The 20154-nt window shown below is 47.3% G+C and overlaps 1 protein-coding gene across 5 annotated transcripts in view; it reads left to right on the forward strand.

Annotated features, from left to right (window-relative positions):
- Positions 1-20154, forward strand: part of STS (steroid sulfatase) — a 140937-nt gene that overhangs the window by 86029 nt on the left and 34754 nt on the right. For all 5 annotated transcript variants that reach the window (XM_055337418.1, XM_055337421.1, XM_055337417.1 and 2 more), the window contains one exon: positions 2186-2322. In XM_055337418.1, the coding sequence (XP_055193393.1) occupies positions 2186-2322 (137 nt within the window). The remainder of the gene's footprint in view (positions 1-2185; positions 2323-20154) is intronic.

Genomic DNA, 20154 nt, shown 5'->3' on the forward strand with positions numbered 1-20154 from the left:
CATAGGTACATAATATATATGTGTGTATGTAATATATGTATATCCATATATGTGTAATATATGGATATACATGTGTCTACATGTACATATACACACTTATACTAATAACACATACAGGTGTCTATGTATGTATTTGTAGAGATATATACCTTTATCAAAAACATATGGGTGTAAAAAATAACATGGGTGTGCGTGTATATGTATATATACTAATGATCTATGTATGTACATGTATATATACACGCATAGTAATACATATATAGGTGTATATGTTTATGTTTTTCTGTGTAATCCTATATTAATATATATCAGTAAATGTGTATGTATATGTGCTATATATATTAAAAAAAAAAGAAATGCACTACGTTATCTTGAAGTTAAAATTAGTGTTTTTGCCACCTATTTGGCAGTCTTCAAAGCATTGCAAATTATTGAGGGTCATTGCTTAGGTAGTCCAGGTGACTGCTACACTTTTTATTTCCAGGAGGAACATATTATTTGAATTCTTGGAACAAAAAGTATAGCGTACACTTCTTTCCAAAGTGAAATAAAAAATGTAATGCAATGCTATAAAAAATATGTACACACAGGTATATGTGTATATATATATATTATAATATATACATAGGTGCATAGTATATATATGTGTTTATATGGTATATGTGTGTACAGGTATAATATGCATATATATCTATACAGCTATATGCTAATATATACACAGGTGCACGGTATATACGTGTGTGTCTATGGCTATACTAATAATATATGTATAGGCATATGTGTGGACATGCACATATACACACATATACTAATAACATACATAAATGTGTGTGTATGTACAGCTATATGACTAATGTATACAGGTGTATGTCTGTAAAGATGTACACACAGCCCTATACTAATAATATGCATGTAGGTACGTAGTATACACGTGTGTGAGTCTATCTAGGTATATATATAAATATACGTATATAGAGATGCACGTAATCTATATGTAGATATACACATATATCACGTAGGTGTCTATAACGGTACCTAGTCTAGAGCACCTTTTGCACCAACCATGTGCACTGATGCACCCCTGCAGTCCCCGGGGATCCTGGGCGGACCCACGGAAGCTCGGAGTGCTCATGTAGGATTTCATCCACGAACACAGGTGTCCTGAGCTTACGCTACTTGCCAGTCACCATGCTGGTGCCGGCGGCACAGGGCTGTCCGTGACACGCCCCAGCTCGTGGTCTGGTGGGATGAGGAAGCACGTGAGGGCTTCTTGGGGAGTGCACTGGACGCTCTAGTAGAAATTACATTTGGCCACAAATCTGTTCCTCGATTCACTCCATTTGTGACCGCACAGCCTTCAAAAGGGCATTTATTCACTAGTCCCTTTTAGCCGGAAGGGAATTTCTGTGACTTTCCTGGACAAGGGTAAAATCTAAACTGGTTACATAAAACCAAAATGCATCAAGCAAGTGCATTCCTCCGAGATCAGAGGGCTGTCAAGAGCAGGTGCTGGGACGCCTCAACCCCTCTCAGCAGAGCTGGGCATAGCTCCCCCTGCTTTGCACCCTCCCCAGGCTCATGAGCGCTGTCACAAGGGCCACATGTTGGCAGCCACTCACAGGTCTCCAGCAGCCCTGTGTTCCCACCAGGTCCAATGCCAGAGGTCCTGACCCATTCTGAATTGACACCTGCTTTTGAAGTGACCCAAGACTGTCGATTTGGGCCAGTTTCCAAGGCTGGTCCATGTAGCTTCCCAGACTTCAGGGCTGACCCTTGAGCGTTTGTCGCAGACACTTGTTTAGCAGCGGGAGGCGGGCAACACGTGGATCGGAGAGCCCGGCTGGTGTTAGACGGGCACGTGGCGTGGCCGTGAGCCGTGGGCAGGCCCGCAGACGCTGTCACCAGGAGGCAGCCCCAGGGGGTGGGCCTGGCCCGGGGGACACAGTCCCCAAGGGCCCTGAGCTCGTAGCGGTCACTGGGTGGAGAGGGTGCAGCGGGCCTGGCACACAGCCTCCCGTGCACAGCCGGGGCTGGGGCTGCACCGGGCAGGCCGCACTTGCACCTGTGAGGCTGTCGGGGGTGCCGGGCCCATCCAGGCCACGTCGGGGGCGCTTTGCGGCCTCTTGGGCGGCCCACGTGCCCGCGAGGCCCGGCGCTGACTTGCCCTGGGCCCTTCCTCCCACAGAAACGCTGGGACGCCCTTCCTGCTGCTGCTGTCCTACCTTCACGTGCACACGGCCCTGTTCTCGTCCCCGGACTTCGCGGGCCGCAGCCAGCACGGCGCCTACGGGGACGCTGCCGAGGAGCTGGACTGGAGCGTGGGTACGTGTGCGCCGCCCCACCGCGTCCCCTGCCCTGGCACAGCACACGTGCCTCCGGGCTCCCAAGGCTGGGACAGCAGGCCAGGGGGCCCGTGGACACCGAGCAGAACCCCGAGCCCCGCGGGCACCCCGCGATGCCCTTCCCACCTCCCCTGCGCTCAGGCGACAGGTCCACGGGTCAGCGGCCACCTGTCGGGCAGGTGGCCCTCGGGCTGCGGGCACCCGGACGCTGCTTGGGCCTCGGCGCCCCTTCTCCTTCCTCCTGAGCACAGGACTCTCGTCCTGAAAAGCCTGCCGCTTTCTTCACGGGTGCTGGGAGGACGCCCTATTAAAAAAAAAAAAAAAAATTTTAAAAAGGGAAGTGTCCCTCCACCTCGTGGGATCACCATGACCTCGCTGCCTTTGCTTTCTCGGCAGAGCCGGGCAGGGTCTACGCCGTCTCAGGCAGGGGAAGCCGGGGGCCCTGAACTCCGCACTCAGTGCCCGGCCTTTCCGGTGACACCGTCTCTGGTGCGGACGTCGCACAATCCCCATGGACACAACGGGACACAGTTGTCCAAATGCCACCAGTCAGCAGGCTGCTTAGGATTTCCATGTGTTTGTTTTCTTTCCCCCGTTTTTCCCTCCTTCTCTCATTGTTCCTCCTTCTCGTTGTGCACGGAACGGACAGCTCTGGACTCTTCCATGTAGATGTTTTCAAACTCCCTGCACATTGCCGAGGACTACAGCTTTGCGTTTCTTGGTGGTTTGTTTTTTTTTGTTTGTTTGTTTGTTTGTTTTTTTGATCGGTTTGTTTTCAGCAGCACATTGAACGTGATGTCGGTTGCCTCCTGTGCCGATCACGAGAACAAGTCTTGGTTTGTTTTGTTTTGTTAAATCTCGCAAGGAGCACGGTCTTGAGAAACAACAGGACCGGACCCTTCTAGCTGTCCATCTACAGTCTCTGGGAATTTGAGAGATGTCTTAACTTTCTAGGGTTCAGCTGTCTCCTCTTTACACGAGGAAACCAGAGCACGTCCTCAGTTGCTTCTCTGAGGGTCCGTGATCGTACGAAGTAACAGAGAGTCCGTAGGATGTGTGCTGAGACCCCGAAGCGGAACACTGCGCTTTGTGAGATTTACGAGACAAATCCATTGTCCTAGGGCTTTTCCACACGGCGGGGCAAGCGTCACTTTTTTCATTGCTGCTTCTTTAAATGTTGCAGGTGAATCAGCTTGCACTTTGCACACGTTAGCCGTGTGAATCAGACTATTTCATCTCTTTGACGCCCGTTACGTTGCGAGGAACGGGTTTCTTACGCGACTCTAAGCCGTGTGTGGGCTAGCAGGTGAGCTCATGCTGCTTACCATCAAGTGGACTGATTTTTATCTCATTATAAGGCCACATCTGCATCCCCTGACTCATTAGGAAGTGTGACTTTCAGTGTTTCCCTAGTACCGCTGCCGTCTAGGATGAAACAGAGAGTGTTTCGGTTTCTGAGATCTGCATGAGAACCTGACGTCACATTTGTAGATGACCCTGTTCTTTTCTTTTTGCCAAAAAGAGAAATCGTCCCGCTATGCCGTGACGTTGATTACTCGGGATGTCTTAGCCGTTTTACCAATCCAGTCCACCCGAGTGTTTCGAGGAGCATTCCATCGTCCCAAGAAAAAAGCCTTTCCTTTTGATGCTGACGGGGCTGCAGCACTCTGAATAATTATGGAGTAAAATAAAATGGGAATATTTGCCTAAAGATGATGCATCCTGCATGAGAGCTCGATGAGAGAAGACCAGAAAGCTGCAGAGGGTGCACATCTGTCATGCAGAGCATTTTCTTCCAACATTTTTGGGTGCAGCCTAGCTGCATGGAGCCTCACCTTCTCCACTGCAGGGTTCTTTATACCTGGAAAGGCACATACACAACAAAAGCACCTTTATTACTTAATTACGCTGCATGGCGACTTGCACGCCGCCTCACCGTGTTTATTGCCTTATTGTTAGCTGTGTGACGGTGCCGTGCTGCATGGTTATAGTCAGCGATGCACGTGAGCTCACAGATGCCCTGTGAGGACCACAGAAGGGGCCCTGCCGAGATACCCGATGGCTGGCTCACAGCCTGACCCTAGAACCCCTCTAAGTAACCCCAGGGGTGGCTGGCCTTCTGTAATCATCTCAGCTACGGCCTGCTCTGGGTGTGCTCTACACCCAGCCCTGGACTTGGCCCGCGTGCCCTCCTTTGTGCCATGGGCCGTCTGTGCACCACGAGGTAGGGTCATCATCCCCATTCTGCAGGTAAGGCAGGTGAGGGTTGGTGGAGACGAATACAGCTGCGTCAGCTGTATTAATTACAGAATTAATATGACAGATGAGCAGGAACCGGAATCCAGCAGAGCATGAAGTCCCTTGCACCTGGTTCCACTGCCTTCCCTGTAATGAGAAAGGCCGCCTCATAAGCACAGTAAATCACAGGGAAAGGGCGCATTCCTTCATTACTCACATTTACTGAATGCTGTGTGCCTAATTTTTTTTCCTTTTTTTTTTAAAAAAAAAAAAAGATTTTATTTATTTATTCATGAGACCCAGAGAGAGGCAGAGACACAGGCAGAGGGAGGAGCAGACTCCATGCTGGGAGCCTGATGCGGGACTCGATCCCGGGTCTCCAGGATCACGCCCTGGGCGAAAGGCGGTGCTAAACCACTCAGCCAGCTGGGCTGCCCTTTTTGTTTCTTTCTTAGAGGGAGAGTGTAATAATGATAAGTCCCTTGACATAAGGGAAGTTAAAAGCCACTGAGGGATTTAACATTCCTCCAGGAGATCTTAAAATAACACAGAGCGGAAACTCTGGATGAGTTTCCCAACAAAGATGTGGATAAATTGCTTGAGAGTTTGGAGAGCAGAAGGGTAGGTGTATGGGGCCAGACCATCATCTCATTTCAGCAGGATACCCCCACAGTCGAATCCTGTGGGCCATCAGGGCACCGTCGCAAAGCACAGTTTTCAATCCCAAGTAAGTCTGAAGCCGCAGAGCTTCGGGGAGGAACAAATGGGCAAAATCACAGTGTGTTCACATGTGCGCCGAGTATCTTGGGGCTGTGCCATTGTAGCTGTTTCTCTTCCCCCAGAAATGGAGTGATATTTACTGGAGAATTGTGAAGGGGAACGGGGCCTAGGGAGCCAGTAGAGGGACAGAGGTGGTTCCCGCACTGCTTTCTTACCTGTGGCTTGTACCGTTCCAGACGACACCTCCAGTCTGTCGGGTGGGATTTGTTTGCATGCACTCAGCATTTATTTAGAGCCCTGTGCTATTAATAGAGGTACAAGACGGAATCATAAATCAGCACTGGTTCAAGTTTCAACTAGCAAATTCTATATCCTACAAAGAGAAATGCACGTTGAGAGCAATGAGGTGAACACTAATATAATCCTCTGCCTTCTGGTCAAACCTTTCAATTAAAAAAAAAAAAAATCCGTGCCACTTCAAGGGTTGGGATCCTGTGGCTTAGACGGGACTTTTTTTTTTCTTTTGAACAAAAACCGTGAGCCTTTTTCTTTAGTAGAAGAATTACCAACCATCCTGGTGGCATGGAGAAGTCTTCAGGAGTCACCTAGTTGCCGGGTCTCTGTGATGTGGTTCCCCTAGTGGCTGTGTCTGATACAGTGATCCTCAGTTTCCCCCTGCCTTGGCCTCTGTGGGGCTGAGCACTGCCACCTTCTGTGGGTGCAGGGATGAAACACACAGCCAGCCGGAAGGACAAATATCAGACGGGTTCATGCAAGACAAGGTGGGGGTATGGTACAGAGTGAATTCCTCTCTTCCGTTCCTGGTGTGTAGTTAAGCACGTGGCATCCAGTATCGATGGCCACGCATCAAACCCATCGTCAGGAATGGAGGATACATTGCAAGATCTCATTTAGTGGATCAGGAAAGGGACAAGAACCTGAAGTCACGCAGTGAGGGCCCTTGGATGTCAGTCAACGCCCCCTCAAACCTATGAAAGGATCCTAACCAGGGTTTGGCTTATTGGGCATGAGTCTAATGGATTATCCGTTTTAAAAGGGACTCTTTCTCAGAGACTTGTGAGACTCTGAAATGCAGTGTGTAATGGATAACCCCTCACGTAGTAGGTCCGTTTGGCCGGGCCATAGTGCTCTGGTGGGGTTCACATAAAAGACGTTTGCTTCTAGGATGCTGCAGACCAGGGGCAGAGCAGGGGCTCAATAAGTCATATTTAGAGGCGAGATGATGGGGGTGAGGTGCGGAGAGTTGCGAGGCCCTATCCAAGGTGCTGAAACTGCTAGGGGAGGTGGATAATGGTCCACCTGTGGGATTTTACCTGCGGGTCACACTGCTTTGTGAGGATTTTGAAAGCGGTTGAGTAACTCATGACTCTAGGTTTTCTTGGATTGAAATCTGAGGTAAAAGTTCAGAAATGGGGACACCTGGGTGGCTCAGTGGTTGGGCGCCTGCTTTCGGCTCAGGTCGTGATTCCAGGATCCGGGATCGAGTCCCGCATCGGGCTCCCGGTGAGAAGCCTGCTTCTCCCTCTGCCTGTGTCTCTGCCTCTCTCTCTCTCACTCTGTGTCTCTCATGAATAAATAAATAAAACTTTACAAAAAAAAGTTCAGAAGTGAGGTTCCATGCTTCTACTTCTCATCCACTGGCATCACAGGGTCTAAAAAAAAAAATAATGACAATTTTCTCTTTGTGATTCTTTTGTTGTCTAAGGAATGTAATCTGGGCCATAAGGCTGCGTATTTCCTCTGGGATTCAATACATCAAGTTTTCTATCTTGAATTTTTAAATGCTCCTTTTCTTGATAAATGGGGCCTCCTCTAAAGCGTGAAAATAACATGTTCGCTTCTGATGCATACTGAAAATGGAATGGCCAGATAGAACATTCGAGGGAAGGGCAAAATAGAAACAGTCCCCAAAAGGAAAGCAAAAGAACCCCTGGGCTGAGAAGAGGAGAAGTGGGGGTATCAGAATTCAGGGGTAAAGAGCACTTCAAAATGCTCTTGGAACAATCAGTTCCAAAAAGGAAGACGTGAAAAGACACAAGTCGATTTATAAACTTTAGGGTTGTAGGAGATTGCTGACCTAGCAATATTTGAGGAGCTTGGGGTCAGTGAGGCTGGATATTACTTCGAGAAGCATGGAGGGACGTGGGCAGAGGGATGACTTATTGGACTGTGTCTGAGCTCTGTTCTGCTTGGAGGGAGACCAGGAGTCAGGTGTTGGCTCAGGATGTGGAATTGGGTGATTTTCAGTCCAATGCAGAGGCAGGGAGATGGATCATTGAATTGATTGATGATTGAAATTTTGACCGGGAGTATCACAAAAGACAACTCGGCATTGGAGTTTGGGGCATTAGGGAATAACCGCAGTATCTGACCACGGCAGGGTGGGGGCTGGTAGCTTGGGAGGTGATGGGTTGCAGGTCCGAACAAGATGGCAGGGAAGGTATTGGAAGCCTGGGAGGAGGTGAAAGCGTTTACGTGGCCAAGGTAGCACCACGATGGGTGTGCGCACATATGTGGAGTGCTCTTAGGTGTTTGGATAAAGGACAAGAAGTCAAGCCTCTTGTGTCAAGCACATCAAGGGACTGGAAAGCCACGACACTCAGCTGGCTCCTTCGTTGTGAGTGCGCACACGTGAAAGACCCCAGGCTCCATTCCCCTATGGCTGGGATAGCTGATTAGCTTCATTCACTTTCAGAGTGGACGTTTATGGCTGGGCAGCACACGGGATGAGTGATGGTGTAGTTCATAGGGAGCGATCGTGGACCACACATTCATTAACTGGGCCTCCAGTTTTATCAAACACCCAATGGAGACTTGAGTATTATTTCAAGAGTTGGTCACCAGCCAAAGTTCCAGGTTTTTAGTAGGTTTCAGGGAATAAGGGAGGTGGTCTTTGCACGCTAAAGCATGCTGGCTTCCAGCTCTGCACAGCAGAGCCCCATCTGTCAGCTCCATGGCATGAAGGCAGGACTAAGAGGGAGATGCTAGTAATAGATGACTCATTGTCCCCTTGTAGTTGTGGTGCACATCACAGGGAACTGTGCTCGGGACAGTTCCTACTCTGAGGCAGTGGGAAGCGGAACATGGAAGCATTTTGTCATAAAACTCTTCAACTTCTCAAGTAGAACAAGTATATCCTCCGGTCTTGTGCAGCCAAGATCGAATGTGTTGTGAATTCTTAAACGTGTTTTTAATTTGCATTGTGTTTAAAAGTGTGCTCTGTGGAGCTGAAATACAAATAAATGGAGGTAGGACTCAGTGGCTCCAGAATAGACAGAATGATGGAGAAGAACAGGAAGCCCAGAAAGAGACTCTGGTGTCAATGTAAAGGTGGCCTTTCAAGGCAGACAGCTAAGAATAGATGATACGTTAATTGCATTAGGATGATTAAACTTTTGAAGACATTATAATTAGCTTACTGGTCCCTGGCACTGTGGTAAGTGTTTTGCATGCACTTAAAAGAGATAGTGGGGATCCCTGGGTGGCGCAGCAGTTTGGCACCTGCCTTTGGCCCAGGGCGCGATCCTGGAGACCCGGGATCGAATCCCACATCGGGCTCCCGGTGCATGGAGCCTGCTTCTCCCTCTGCCTGTGCCTCTGCCTCTCTCTCTCTCTCTCTCTGTGACTATCATAAATAAATAAAAAATCAAAAAAAAAAGAGAGATAGTGATGGTGGTTGTGATGATGATGATGATGATGATGGTCATGGTAGTGATGGTGACGGTGATGATGGGAGGTGATGGTGATGATGAAGATGATGATGATAATGAGGATGATCGTGATGGTGATAGTGATGAAGGTGTTGATGATTTTGGAGAGGAAGATGGTGGTGATGGTGATAAGGTGATGATTTTGAAGATGAGGGAGATGAAATATTACTAGTTTCACAGAAGTAATGATGATGATGTTAATAATGACGGTGATGACAGTGATGATCATGATGAAGGTGATAATTTTGAATAAGATGAGGCTGATGGTGGTGATGATAATGATGGTGATGGTGATGATGACAGTGATGATGGTGGTGATGGTGGTGATGGCGATCATGATGAAGAACAGGCTGAGGGTGATGATGATGATTGAGGTGATGGTGATGATGCTGATGGTGATGATGATGGGATTGGTGATGAACATGATGATGCTGGTGATGATGGCGATGGTGATGGTGGTGATGGTGATGGTGATAATGCTGATGGTGATGATGATGGGGTTGGTGATGATGGTTGTGGTGAAGAAAATGGTGATGAATGAAAAATGATGAAGATGATAATGATGAAAATAATGAAGATGAAGAGAAGAGAAAAGAAGTGATGATAATACAGACAAAGAAGGCAGTTTCTTGAGGAGCTGTAGTTTAGGAAACTAGAGTGACTTACCCAACCTCACTGAGGTGGCATATGACACCTAGAATGTTAATCTTGTTCTATGCTATGCTGCTATTCCCCATTTATCTAAATGAATTCCACACGCAGATTGAATTTGGAAAATTGACCCACAAAATAATGCAAGAACGTATAATTGAACCTTATTTATCCAGTCTATCCTTGAGCAAGCTCTTTCTAAGAAGCGAAGAAATAAATAAGGAGAAGATTGATAGATGTATATAAAATATAAAATCTCCGGTTGTCAAAAAAGATAACTCAAAGTACCAGCGACAAACCACTTTAAAAGCACATGCATGGTTCACGTAAAATAAAGAGAAAATCCCCAGGGATCCCTGGGGGGCGCAGCGGTTTGGCGCCTACCTTTGGCCCAGGGCGTGATCCTGGAGACCCGGGATCGAATCCCACATCAGGCTCCCAGTGCATGGAGCCTGCTTCTCCCTCTGCCTATGTCTCTGCCTCTCTCTCTCTCTCTGTGTGTGACTATCATAAATAAATAAATAAATAATTCAAAAAAAGAGAAAATCCCTTAGCTTAGAAGAAATTTATACAAAGAAATTGATTAAAAGATAAATACTGGAAGGGGGACTTAGTTGTGCCAGTGTATTGTGTTGGTTCACTACACAGTTGGTTGCATTGAGCATTATGATTTCTAAAATAATAATAATAACAGTAGTAATAATTTCTCTCCCCAGAAATCTTGCGTAACATGATGAGTGACACACAAAACCTGTTAAAATGATAGATGCCACATTATATTGATTGCTAAAAATGGCAGAGATTTCTCTTGGCCTTTTTTTTTTTTAATTCAACAACAACAACGATCTGTTGCCCTTTATCCGGCAGGGTCAGCACATTTCCTTAAGCCCCTACTCGCAGGATGACCTGATGAAGAGCTAAGGCTTCCCGGTCCCTTCCAAGTCGTTGCCACCAGCCGTACCTACCACCCGGTTAACTTACAAAGTATATTTTAAATATTCATCCAGCACTTGCTATTTCTGAATCCCAAGGCATCTATGACACAATTATTAAAACTCAACTCAAGCAACAAATTGGATTTTATTTTCACACTGGTGCTTCTCTTCATTGAAAATTCCCTTTTGGAATTTTTCAGAGGATTTCAAGTTGCTTGGGAGCCTCGTGTGTGTGTGTGTGTGTGTGTGTGTGTGTGTGTGTGTTTACATGGGGTTCTTTGGCGTAATGTTTCTCTCCAAGTGCATCCTAAATAGCTCACTTTTTTTGGCAGAGTTTGTAAAATCTGCTTAATTCAATAACTTAAGTGTGACACTAATTCCCCAAAGTGGAAACTGATGTTTAAAAAACAAACAAAAAAAAAATTAAAAAAGGAACTCTCTCAGTGTATCCCACACTATCAAATCTTGGGTATATGCTGAGAGTGGCACCTTGGCTCTGCATCAGCTAAAATACGACCTCTAGTCTTGTCTCCGCAAGCACTTCTTACCGAGATAATCATGACATAGAGCCTGGCACCCAGTATCTTCCTAGGGACTTTTGACAGGACCTGGTATTACACTACCTCTGCCTAATGGACAGATTTTTTTTTTTTTATTCCAGCAGATCTAGGCAGGAGAGAAATGAAATAGTTCTCCTTTCCAGACCACTGTTTACCTGCATGCGACATACATAACGAGGTCGTTGGAACTTCAGGAAGACCTCTCAGAAGTGGAGAGAACCCATAAATTGTAAAGGGATGTCTAATACAGACTTACGTATATATAATTTCTCTCTCCACGGTTGTCAGACTGATTTAATCAAAAGACAGTATAAAAAAAATCACATGTTTGATCTGCAAAGGTATACACGAAGCTTCAGGACACTTGCAAAACAATTCCGTAGGCCATGTCGGAGCACTTGTTGTAGACGTTCAAAACACAGGGCTTCCTCGAAACCATACGTGTGATGTTGTTCCTAGAATGTCCTTTTATTTAGGTTCATACAACTTCCAGCCTTGAAGAAAAAACAAGTGAATTTATGATAAATGAAAATAAGATCACAGGTGCCAAGATCTTCCATTATTGTCGCTTTCTGAGATGTATGTCTGAGGACCCCTTTGTGCGTCGTGGTTTGGAGGACACAGCAGTCATGGGATGACACTGACCGACCTGGAGTCTTGCTTCCTCCCGTGCTTCTTCATCAGGGTGGTTTTCTGGCCATGCAGGGGCTACCCTGCATCCGGACACGCCAACAGCTGAGTCCTGGGTACACGTACTTCAAGAGCAGAGCTTGGAGGTACCCATCCATCAACATCTCATCTTTGCAAGATGGCGTTGCCATCTGTATTTTTCGTTTAATTTGAAAGTTTTCCTCATTGTGTGTCATTGTTTTTCTAATTGCAAAGCAATCAGTCACGAGCAAAACCAAGGAACACAGACACAGGGGAGAGAAAGGAGGTGTCGCAGGTGACCCTACCCCCGATGGGCAGCCTCACTGATGACCTAAGACATAGGTTTCATTGCCTCTGTGTTGCCAATATTATGTCATAATATTATGACGTGGTTTTTATTATTAAGAGTATTTTTTTTGCAAACTCTGCACGCAGTTCATGCAGTTTTCCTTGTTTCATGGAAGTAAATTCTGGGATATTTTTCAATTGTGGCATTTGGATTTCCACTTCATGTTTCTTAGACTTCAGCTTACTGAACCGTGCCTCTGGGAGGGACTGCTCGGTTGCCACTGCGTCTTTGTTTTTCTGTTTCAAGTGCTGCTTGAACAGGTGAATACTCTGAATCTGTGTGAACATACGTGAAAGAAATGTTTCCCAAAATTGAAATGTTGAATCAAAGGATCTTTAAAAATTAAGTATTAGTAAATATTTTCTAAAACATCTTATTTTCCCCCAGTACTGTGGGACATTCATTGATGATTTGTACGAATGCTAATTTTTTCACGACCTCAACAACTCTAGATATTATGATTCTGAAAAGATGTTTACTTTTATATTTCTCAGGTGAAAAATGCTATTTCACTATTTCAGTTTTACTTCCTGTTGCACCTGCAGTTGAAACTATACATTTTCATCCACTGATGTGCTTTCTCTCTTTATTTTTGTATCCCTAGACTTCTGTTGTATTTTCATCTTTATTCTTATTGATTTAAATGGGCTCTTTACATATTAAGGATATTAATAGTTGTATATTACAGATAGTTTTCTTGTTTGTGTTTGTATTCTATTTATAGAATTTTTGTGGTAAATTTCTGCGGTCAGAAATTCCTTTGTGACTTTGGGGATTCATGATGTGCTTCGAAAAGGGTCTCTCCACCTACCAAATTGTGTGCCTTTTCTCTTGTGTTTCTTCCAAATATGTTTATGGTCTCCTGTTTTACGGTGAGATACTTAAATTATGGGAAGGAACGTGTGTGTGACCGTTGCCATTTGTTGTTACTATGGCTGTTGGTTTTGGGTAGGTGTAGTCCAGGGGTCATGTTCCACAGTGAGCAGCCCCAGATGATTCATCAGGCAAGATCTACTCTGTGAGTGAGCACTAGTGATGGGTTCATACCTGTGTCGTCACCCGTGGATTTGGTGCTAAAGCATATTAGGGCGTGCAGGGATGGCTGTCCACACCCCCCAGCAAGTACCTGTTCCTCTCTGGTATTATTGTTCCTCATGGCCAGGGGCACAAAACCTTGAGACCACGTACGGGAGAGGCTGGCTCCAAATGCCCCCAAATGGACATTCCCGCTCTGCTCCCCAACCTCCTCCTGGGCAGCAAGGAGGGAGTCAGGTGGCTGATGCCAGGTGGCATCCTGACCTCATTGGCGATCCCACCTGCACCCCAAGTCTCCAGGTGTGCTTCTGGGATCTCTGCTCTGCTTCCCCTTGATGGTCTCGAATCTTGTTTCTTCTGGATTTGTTTTTCACTTTCAAAGAGAGTTAGGCATAGGGCGGGGGGCAGAAATAGCATATGCCCACCTTGTTTCCAGGATATTCAACAAGTTACATTGCAGGGACAGAATTCAGACCCGAGAACACATCTCTATGCCCCATGTGGTCTTAACTGGAGAGGGTGGCCCCATGACATGTGGCTTGTGCATGTTGGCAGCAGTAGGAGTGCTGGGGAAGGGTGTAGACTTTGGGGCCAGATGCATGAGGTTCAGCTGCACTCCCAGCACCCCCCATCTTCCAAGCTGGGGCAGGTCACCATTCTCAGTGGGCCTCTCTTTCCTCATCCATAAATGGGGGTCATACCATTGCCTGTGTTGCTGGGCTGTCTTGGAGCATGCTCCCGGATGCATGAAGAGCTCTACAAAGTGTGCTGATATCGTGATGGCCACACACACACCTTCCACTGACTCACTCCTGTCATTATGTGTCTCTGCTTTGCCATTTCTCTGCGTATACTTCCCTGTGCTTGTTTGGTGGAGATGGGAAGCACGTGGCCATAGATGTCCAAAACACAGTTTCATGGGTTAGCATCTTGTGAGCTTTTGTTGCTTTGATATCTGTCCGTGAGAAAATGGACTGAATGGCCCCTTTCCATGGACTGTCCTCTGAGATCATTGGTGCATAAGTGTCTGCCTGCAATCTGTTGGGGCTGCATCTCCAAAAAGCCTTGTGGGGTGGGAAATCAGGTTTGCCCAGAGTCTGCGTGTTGCTACCCAGAGTCTGTCTGTGTTCTGAGCTGAGGGCCGGGCTCAGCCACTGGAGCCGTGTCTCTCAACGTGGCGGCCGGAGCAATATGTTGGAGACGATGATGGCTCAGAGCTCATCTGTTTACTTAGGGTTGCAAGTATTTGGGGAGGAACATTTTTTTTTATTTTTATTTTTTTTATTTATGATAGTCACACAGAGAGGGGGGGGGGGCAAAGACACAGGCACAGGGAGAAGCAGGCTCCATGCACCGGGAGCCCGATGTGGGATTCGATCCCGGGTCTCCAGGATCGCGCCCTGGGCCAAAGGCAGGCGCCAAACCGCTGCGCCACCCAGGGATCCCCGGAACATTTCTTTATGGCAGAAGTCTGTACACCGTTTTATTTGCTCCCAAGCAATAGGAAAAAAAAAAAAAAAGTAAAGACAGATTATAAAGTAGCAGATTTCCAAAAATGACTCCTTCTCAATGCAAAAAAGATCCTGTCCACTGGGGACCACAGACCCCGTCAATGCAAAGAATGGGAACAAATGTTTGTCATTTCTGGAGTTAACTGGGGCCTCACACCCGATGTCATTCATTTAAGTTCACTAACAGCAGGCACCCCCGTTGGCTTCTGACCTTTACCAGCTCCTGAAGTCGTGAAGCAAATACCCAGTGACATTCACCTGTAAAGTCTCCGGTGAGTCGGTCATGGCAAAGTGTAAGTTCTGCACACGTTCACATCTCTGGTTCATAGCAAGTGGTTATCGAAAGAACACTGTTGTCATAATATTTTTTCATTCTGAAGTAAGACAATACTCGGGAGAGAACAAATATGACCAAATTACAGCATTTTAAGTATTTTAACTTTACGCAATGGAAGGTACAATTGCCTGTCAGATGCCTTTGTCGGCACGGCTGTATGTTTCCTGCCAAGTTTCATCAGTAACAACCGTCTCATAAATGCATTTATGCATCTGAATTTTAGCAAGTAAATAAGCCCGCACTTTCAGCAGAAGAAAACCTGCAGTCAATAAGCTTCTCTGACGGTCTGTGAAGCTTCAAGGACCGAGTTCGAGAAAAAAAACATTTCACCTTGTTGACACGGGTTGACATTGTGGTTTTGTTTCATGCTGCCTGGCAGCCAAGCAAAGGAGAGAAAAGTCAGAGGACGTTACGATGTATTTTGAAACGGAAGGAATTACCATATTCACAGAGAGGAGTGGACGCTTCCGTCTCAGCAGTGCTTCTTCGTTTTATCCTCAGAGGTCTTCTGGGAGGGCATCCCGGGAGGGGGATGCTTCTCTGCAAAACCCGGGAGAGAGAGGAGCGAGTGTTGCTCGTACACCGTTGGCCAAGGAGGGCTGCAGTCTAGGATTGGGAGAAGAGAAGGGGAATCCTTGACCAGAACAGTATAAAGTAGGCTCAGGGTAGGACCCGTGCTTGAGCGTCTGCGCTCATCTACACGTGGATTGGCACGAGCATGCCTGCACAGAAGTGTGAGCAGTATACTGCACACGTACGGCCTGTCTCACCAAAAGCCAAAAAATCCCCTAGCTAGTTGTGGCTCCACAGGTGGGATCTCCTTGCTCTTGCCCACGGCTTTGTGTTTCATGACCTCACTCTGCATTTCATGCATGTGCCATGGTGACCGTCCCCAGAAAGGCCATTTCCTGGAGTTGGGTCTTGATTCTCCTGGAAGGAAGCTCTTATCCCTCCCCCTGCAATTGCTTCAGAGTCCCACCTAAAGTATTTCTTAATGTGGAGGTGGGCTCTTCTTACTTTGCTGTTTCCCTGGTCTCCGTGGCACTGGAAGTGCAAGTCACTGGCCAGGGCCATCTCTTCTCAAGCTCAATGTCTGAAATGCCATTTGCCTGCTATTTGGTACGGGTTTGTCTTTCTGCTCTGAGAGCAATCATGGGAGAGGTCACAGGGCTTGCCCTTGTTTTAGGAGGAAGCGTGACATCCAGGTCTGGGACGGTCAGCTCTGCAAATGCCATTGGCAAATGCATTTGCCCTGCAAATCCCATGGCTCTCTGGAGGTCAGCCCTGCAAATCCCATGGGCCCTGCAAATTCCATGGGCTCTCTGGAGGTCAGCTCTGCAACTCCCATGAGCCCTCTAAGGGTCAGCTCTGCAACTCCTGTGAGCCCTCTGGGGGTCAGCTCTGCAAATCCCATGAGCCCTCTGGAAGTCAGCCCTGCAACTCCCATGAGCTCTTTGGAGGTCAGCTCTGTAAATCCCATGGGCTTTCTCTGGAGGTCAGCCCTGCAAATCCCATGGGCTCTCTCTGGAAGTCAGCTCTGCAACTCCCATGAGCCCTCTGGAGGTCAGCCCTGCAAATCCCATGGGCCCTCTGGAGGTCAGCCCTGCAAATCCCATGGGCCCTCTGGAGGTCAGCTCTGCCTGGCAGGATCAGACATCTGTGCCCTTGGGCAGCCTCTGGCTTTGGAGAGTGGAGGCCCTCATGCCCACTGGACATGAGCTCCTCAAGCATGACCATCAGGCTTCTTGCTCAGTAATTTTTAAAGAGTAAAGATTGGAATTCCTAACACCAAGCCAATATGAGGACTCCTGTGTGGTCAAAGACACAGGCACCTTATGGCCACTGGGGACTTGAAGTCAGAACCCTGTAATCACCCGGCTTCCCCTGTCTTGTATGGGTGGCACTATTAAAGTTACCTATTGTCTGTTCCTCCATGACTCCAGCTGACCCATTTGCCCACCAGTTGGACATGCGGCACACTTGCTGTGGTCGGCCCTGGACTCTGCTCTCGGCTGTCTTCCTTTTCATTGCTTTGCTCTTACAGAGTCACCCTTATCTTCAACAATGCATTTTTAATTGTCCCTTAAGCGGATCTTGATTTTATGTGTGTGCTGCAGGTGTGCACATCTGGAAAGCCTGATGTAAATCACCGTTTCAGAAAAATCCAGTGATGGGGCTGCAAGCGTAAAGGAAAAGGGTGCACCGTGCATGTTTTCCCTTCTCTTTGGCTCCTATGTGAGTTTCCAGTAAAACCAAAATTGTGACAAAGTAGTCCATTTTCTGCAAAAACGAGTTTTTGCATCCTTAGCCCGTAGGTATAAAGACTACAGAGTAGGGGATGGAGAAGCATTAGTGGGGGGAGGTGACCAGAGCAGGACCAAGGCACGTCTGGTGATTCAAACAAACATTTTGCTGTAATATTTAGTTGGAAATGCATTGTGTAGAATATTGATTCTGGTTCTCCAAATTAATTTAGTTCATAAATCATTAACCTCTGGGTTTCATAAACTCTGTAGCAGCGTTACCGTCTTTAGAGAGCCCAAAGCCTAATTTCACGTTCTCGGGCTTGGACGGATATTACTTTACCTTGAATTTACATCTCGAATTAAAATGAATCGATTGTAACGCTGTTTTATAAATCATTTTCATAAAGAAAATAACATCATCCATTATCAAGGAAATCAAGTCTCAATTAATTCAAACAGGATTAATAAAACATGTGGGTGCGTTTTAATAAAACGAATGATAGCCACAACCACCAGCTGGCGAGTGAGAAACCTTGATCGGCCAACGGCAGCTAACCCGTGAAATCATTTGGTGATATTCTGGTCACTTACTGAAATGTTTTACATGGATGGATGAGTTTGCTGGGAGGCATTTTTATGATGTGTCGTTTACAGGTGAGAAAGTGAGGTTCGGGGAGGTTGGGTGGCTTGGTGTGTGATTGCCAGCAGCCAGGGTGCCGCAGCCCCGCCACGGAGCCTGCAGGGAAAGGTACCACTGAATTAGTCAGGCGGTGGACTGTGTGCTCCCCTCTACTGCACATGGTCCACGAGACAGGCCCGCGTGATGGTGTAACTTCCAGCTCCTTGATTCTTTTTTTTTTTTTTAATTTATGATAGTCACACACACACAGAGAAAGAGAGAGGCAGAGACATAGGCAGAGGGAGAAGCAGGCTCCATGCACCGGGAGCCCGACGTGGGATTCGATCCCGGGTCCCCAGGATCACGCCCTGGGTCAAAGGCAGGCGCCAAACCGCTGCGCCACCCAGGGATCCCCCAGCTCCTTGATTCTAAGATGCCACCAAATCCCATGCTCCAGAGTCTGCCTCTGATACCGCATCTCTGTTCAAAATAAGACTCCAGATGCAGAAAACTTGCAGCTGAATGTCTCCGTGGATAGTATAGGAGTGTTGTGGGTGGTACTTGCTCTGCCTTCGGTTAACCGGTTTAACACATTTAATCTTCTCCTTAAATATTTCCTGGCAGGAAAAGAAGAGATGTATCAGGACTCAGGATGTTGAGTTAGAGCGGTGTTCAGACCTGATTGCGCTGAATACCAATGTGTGTATTTGAGAGCTGAGGTCAGGATTCGGGTCAGGAATAGATCTGAACACCTGTTGCTTGTAGGTCAGGACCCCGTTAGGGCTCGTCCGAAGATCAGGTGCGATGGCCCCACTGCAGGGGTCGATCCTTCGACCTGCTTGAATTACTGGGATTAATGAATCAGATTCCGTGAAGTCATGAGTTTAGAGCACGGAGCCTGGTGCCTGGCACGCCCAAAGTGCTCCACGAATACTGCTTGCTATGATTATTATCATTTCCCAGGTATGTCAAACATCTTTCTTGCAATGGGCATATGATGCCTCGTAGTCAACGCGACCTTCAGTTTGCCTGGGTGCAACTCCCCTGCAATGTCTGCATGACTCCAGGGTGAAGCGTTGGTTTGACGGGGAGATAGATCTCAAGCTCTTAGGAATAGCTCACGGATGAGAAAAAGATCTGTGATGGAAAAAAACATGAATTCACAGCATCTTGTGTATTCTCTCAATGTCATGATTGATGCTCTACCTCATATTCGAGATGGTCCTCACAGCCCCCAGAAGAGCCCGTCGGCCCAGAGCCTCGGTAGGAACCATTGAGCTACCCTACCCCTAAGAGCTTGAGCTGGCCCCATAAGGAGGTGCGTGGTGCAGCGTTAGCCCAGGAGGGCTTGAATCTCTGATTAACTTGCAGGATCAGTGAAAGGAAACATAATTTGTAATTTTGCACCTTCGTTTTTATAGACGGTGAAAACCCAGTGTCACCTCTCCCACCCAAAACAAAACAAAACAAAACAACCAACATACAAGCTCGTGCTAAAATAAAAGTGAGTGTGGATGGTGTGGTTGAGTATCACAAATAAGAATTCTGAAAGGTTTAGTTTTCTTGAAAGTTGTCCTTCAGCTCTGCACGTTGTCTGCACACAGTGCAGCTCACAGAGGGATTTCAGGGCAGCGTCCCCTCTGATGAGATTTTGCAGAAGTCCTGGCTGCCGTATTTCCAGAGCATTGTGTTGACTTTGATCCGAGGGCGGGCCATGGGGGCATCTGGGCAATCTTGCACGCCACAGCAAAGCCTGGGTGACCCACCCAGGGCAGGTTCAGCGGGTGGCCGGTGGCCGTTCAAAAGAGCAGAGGACTTCCCCAGAATCCCTAAACCTGATTTTGCAGCAGTCGGTAAAGTGCAGGCAGGACGATGGCATCTCTGGGTCAAGAGGGGCAAGGCCGTGTGCTCCCTTGAGCAGAGCCCTCATCAGAGGCTGCCCGTGCGTAGCACCCTCGTGGAGCAGTGACCTCAGGCGCTCACTCGGAGTGGCCTCCTCTGGGCTCACAGGCACGCCGGCCTTGGGTTTCCTCTCACAGACGTGCGTGACTCCACTGAACGGATGCAGCGACACCATTGTCGTACGTGCCTTTGCCTCGTCGATGCAGCAGAACACCGGTGAGCTCTCTGAGAATAAGAACTGGCTGGAATCATTCAGATCATTTCCAGCAAATGCGATACCCTGGGGAAAAAATTAAAAAAAAAAAAGAAAAGAAAAGAAAACAGCAA

The sequence above is a fragment of the Nyctereutes procyonoides genome, unplaced genomic scaffold (assembly GCF_905146905.1).
Source record: "Nyctereutes procyonoides isolate TBG_1078 unplaced genomic scaffold, NYPRO_anot_genome, whole genome shotgun sequence".
Taxonomy (NCBI): domain Eukaryota; kingdom Metazoa; phylum Chordata; class Mammalia; order Carnivora; family Canidae; genus Nyctereutes; species Nyctereutes procyonoides.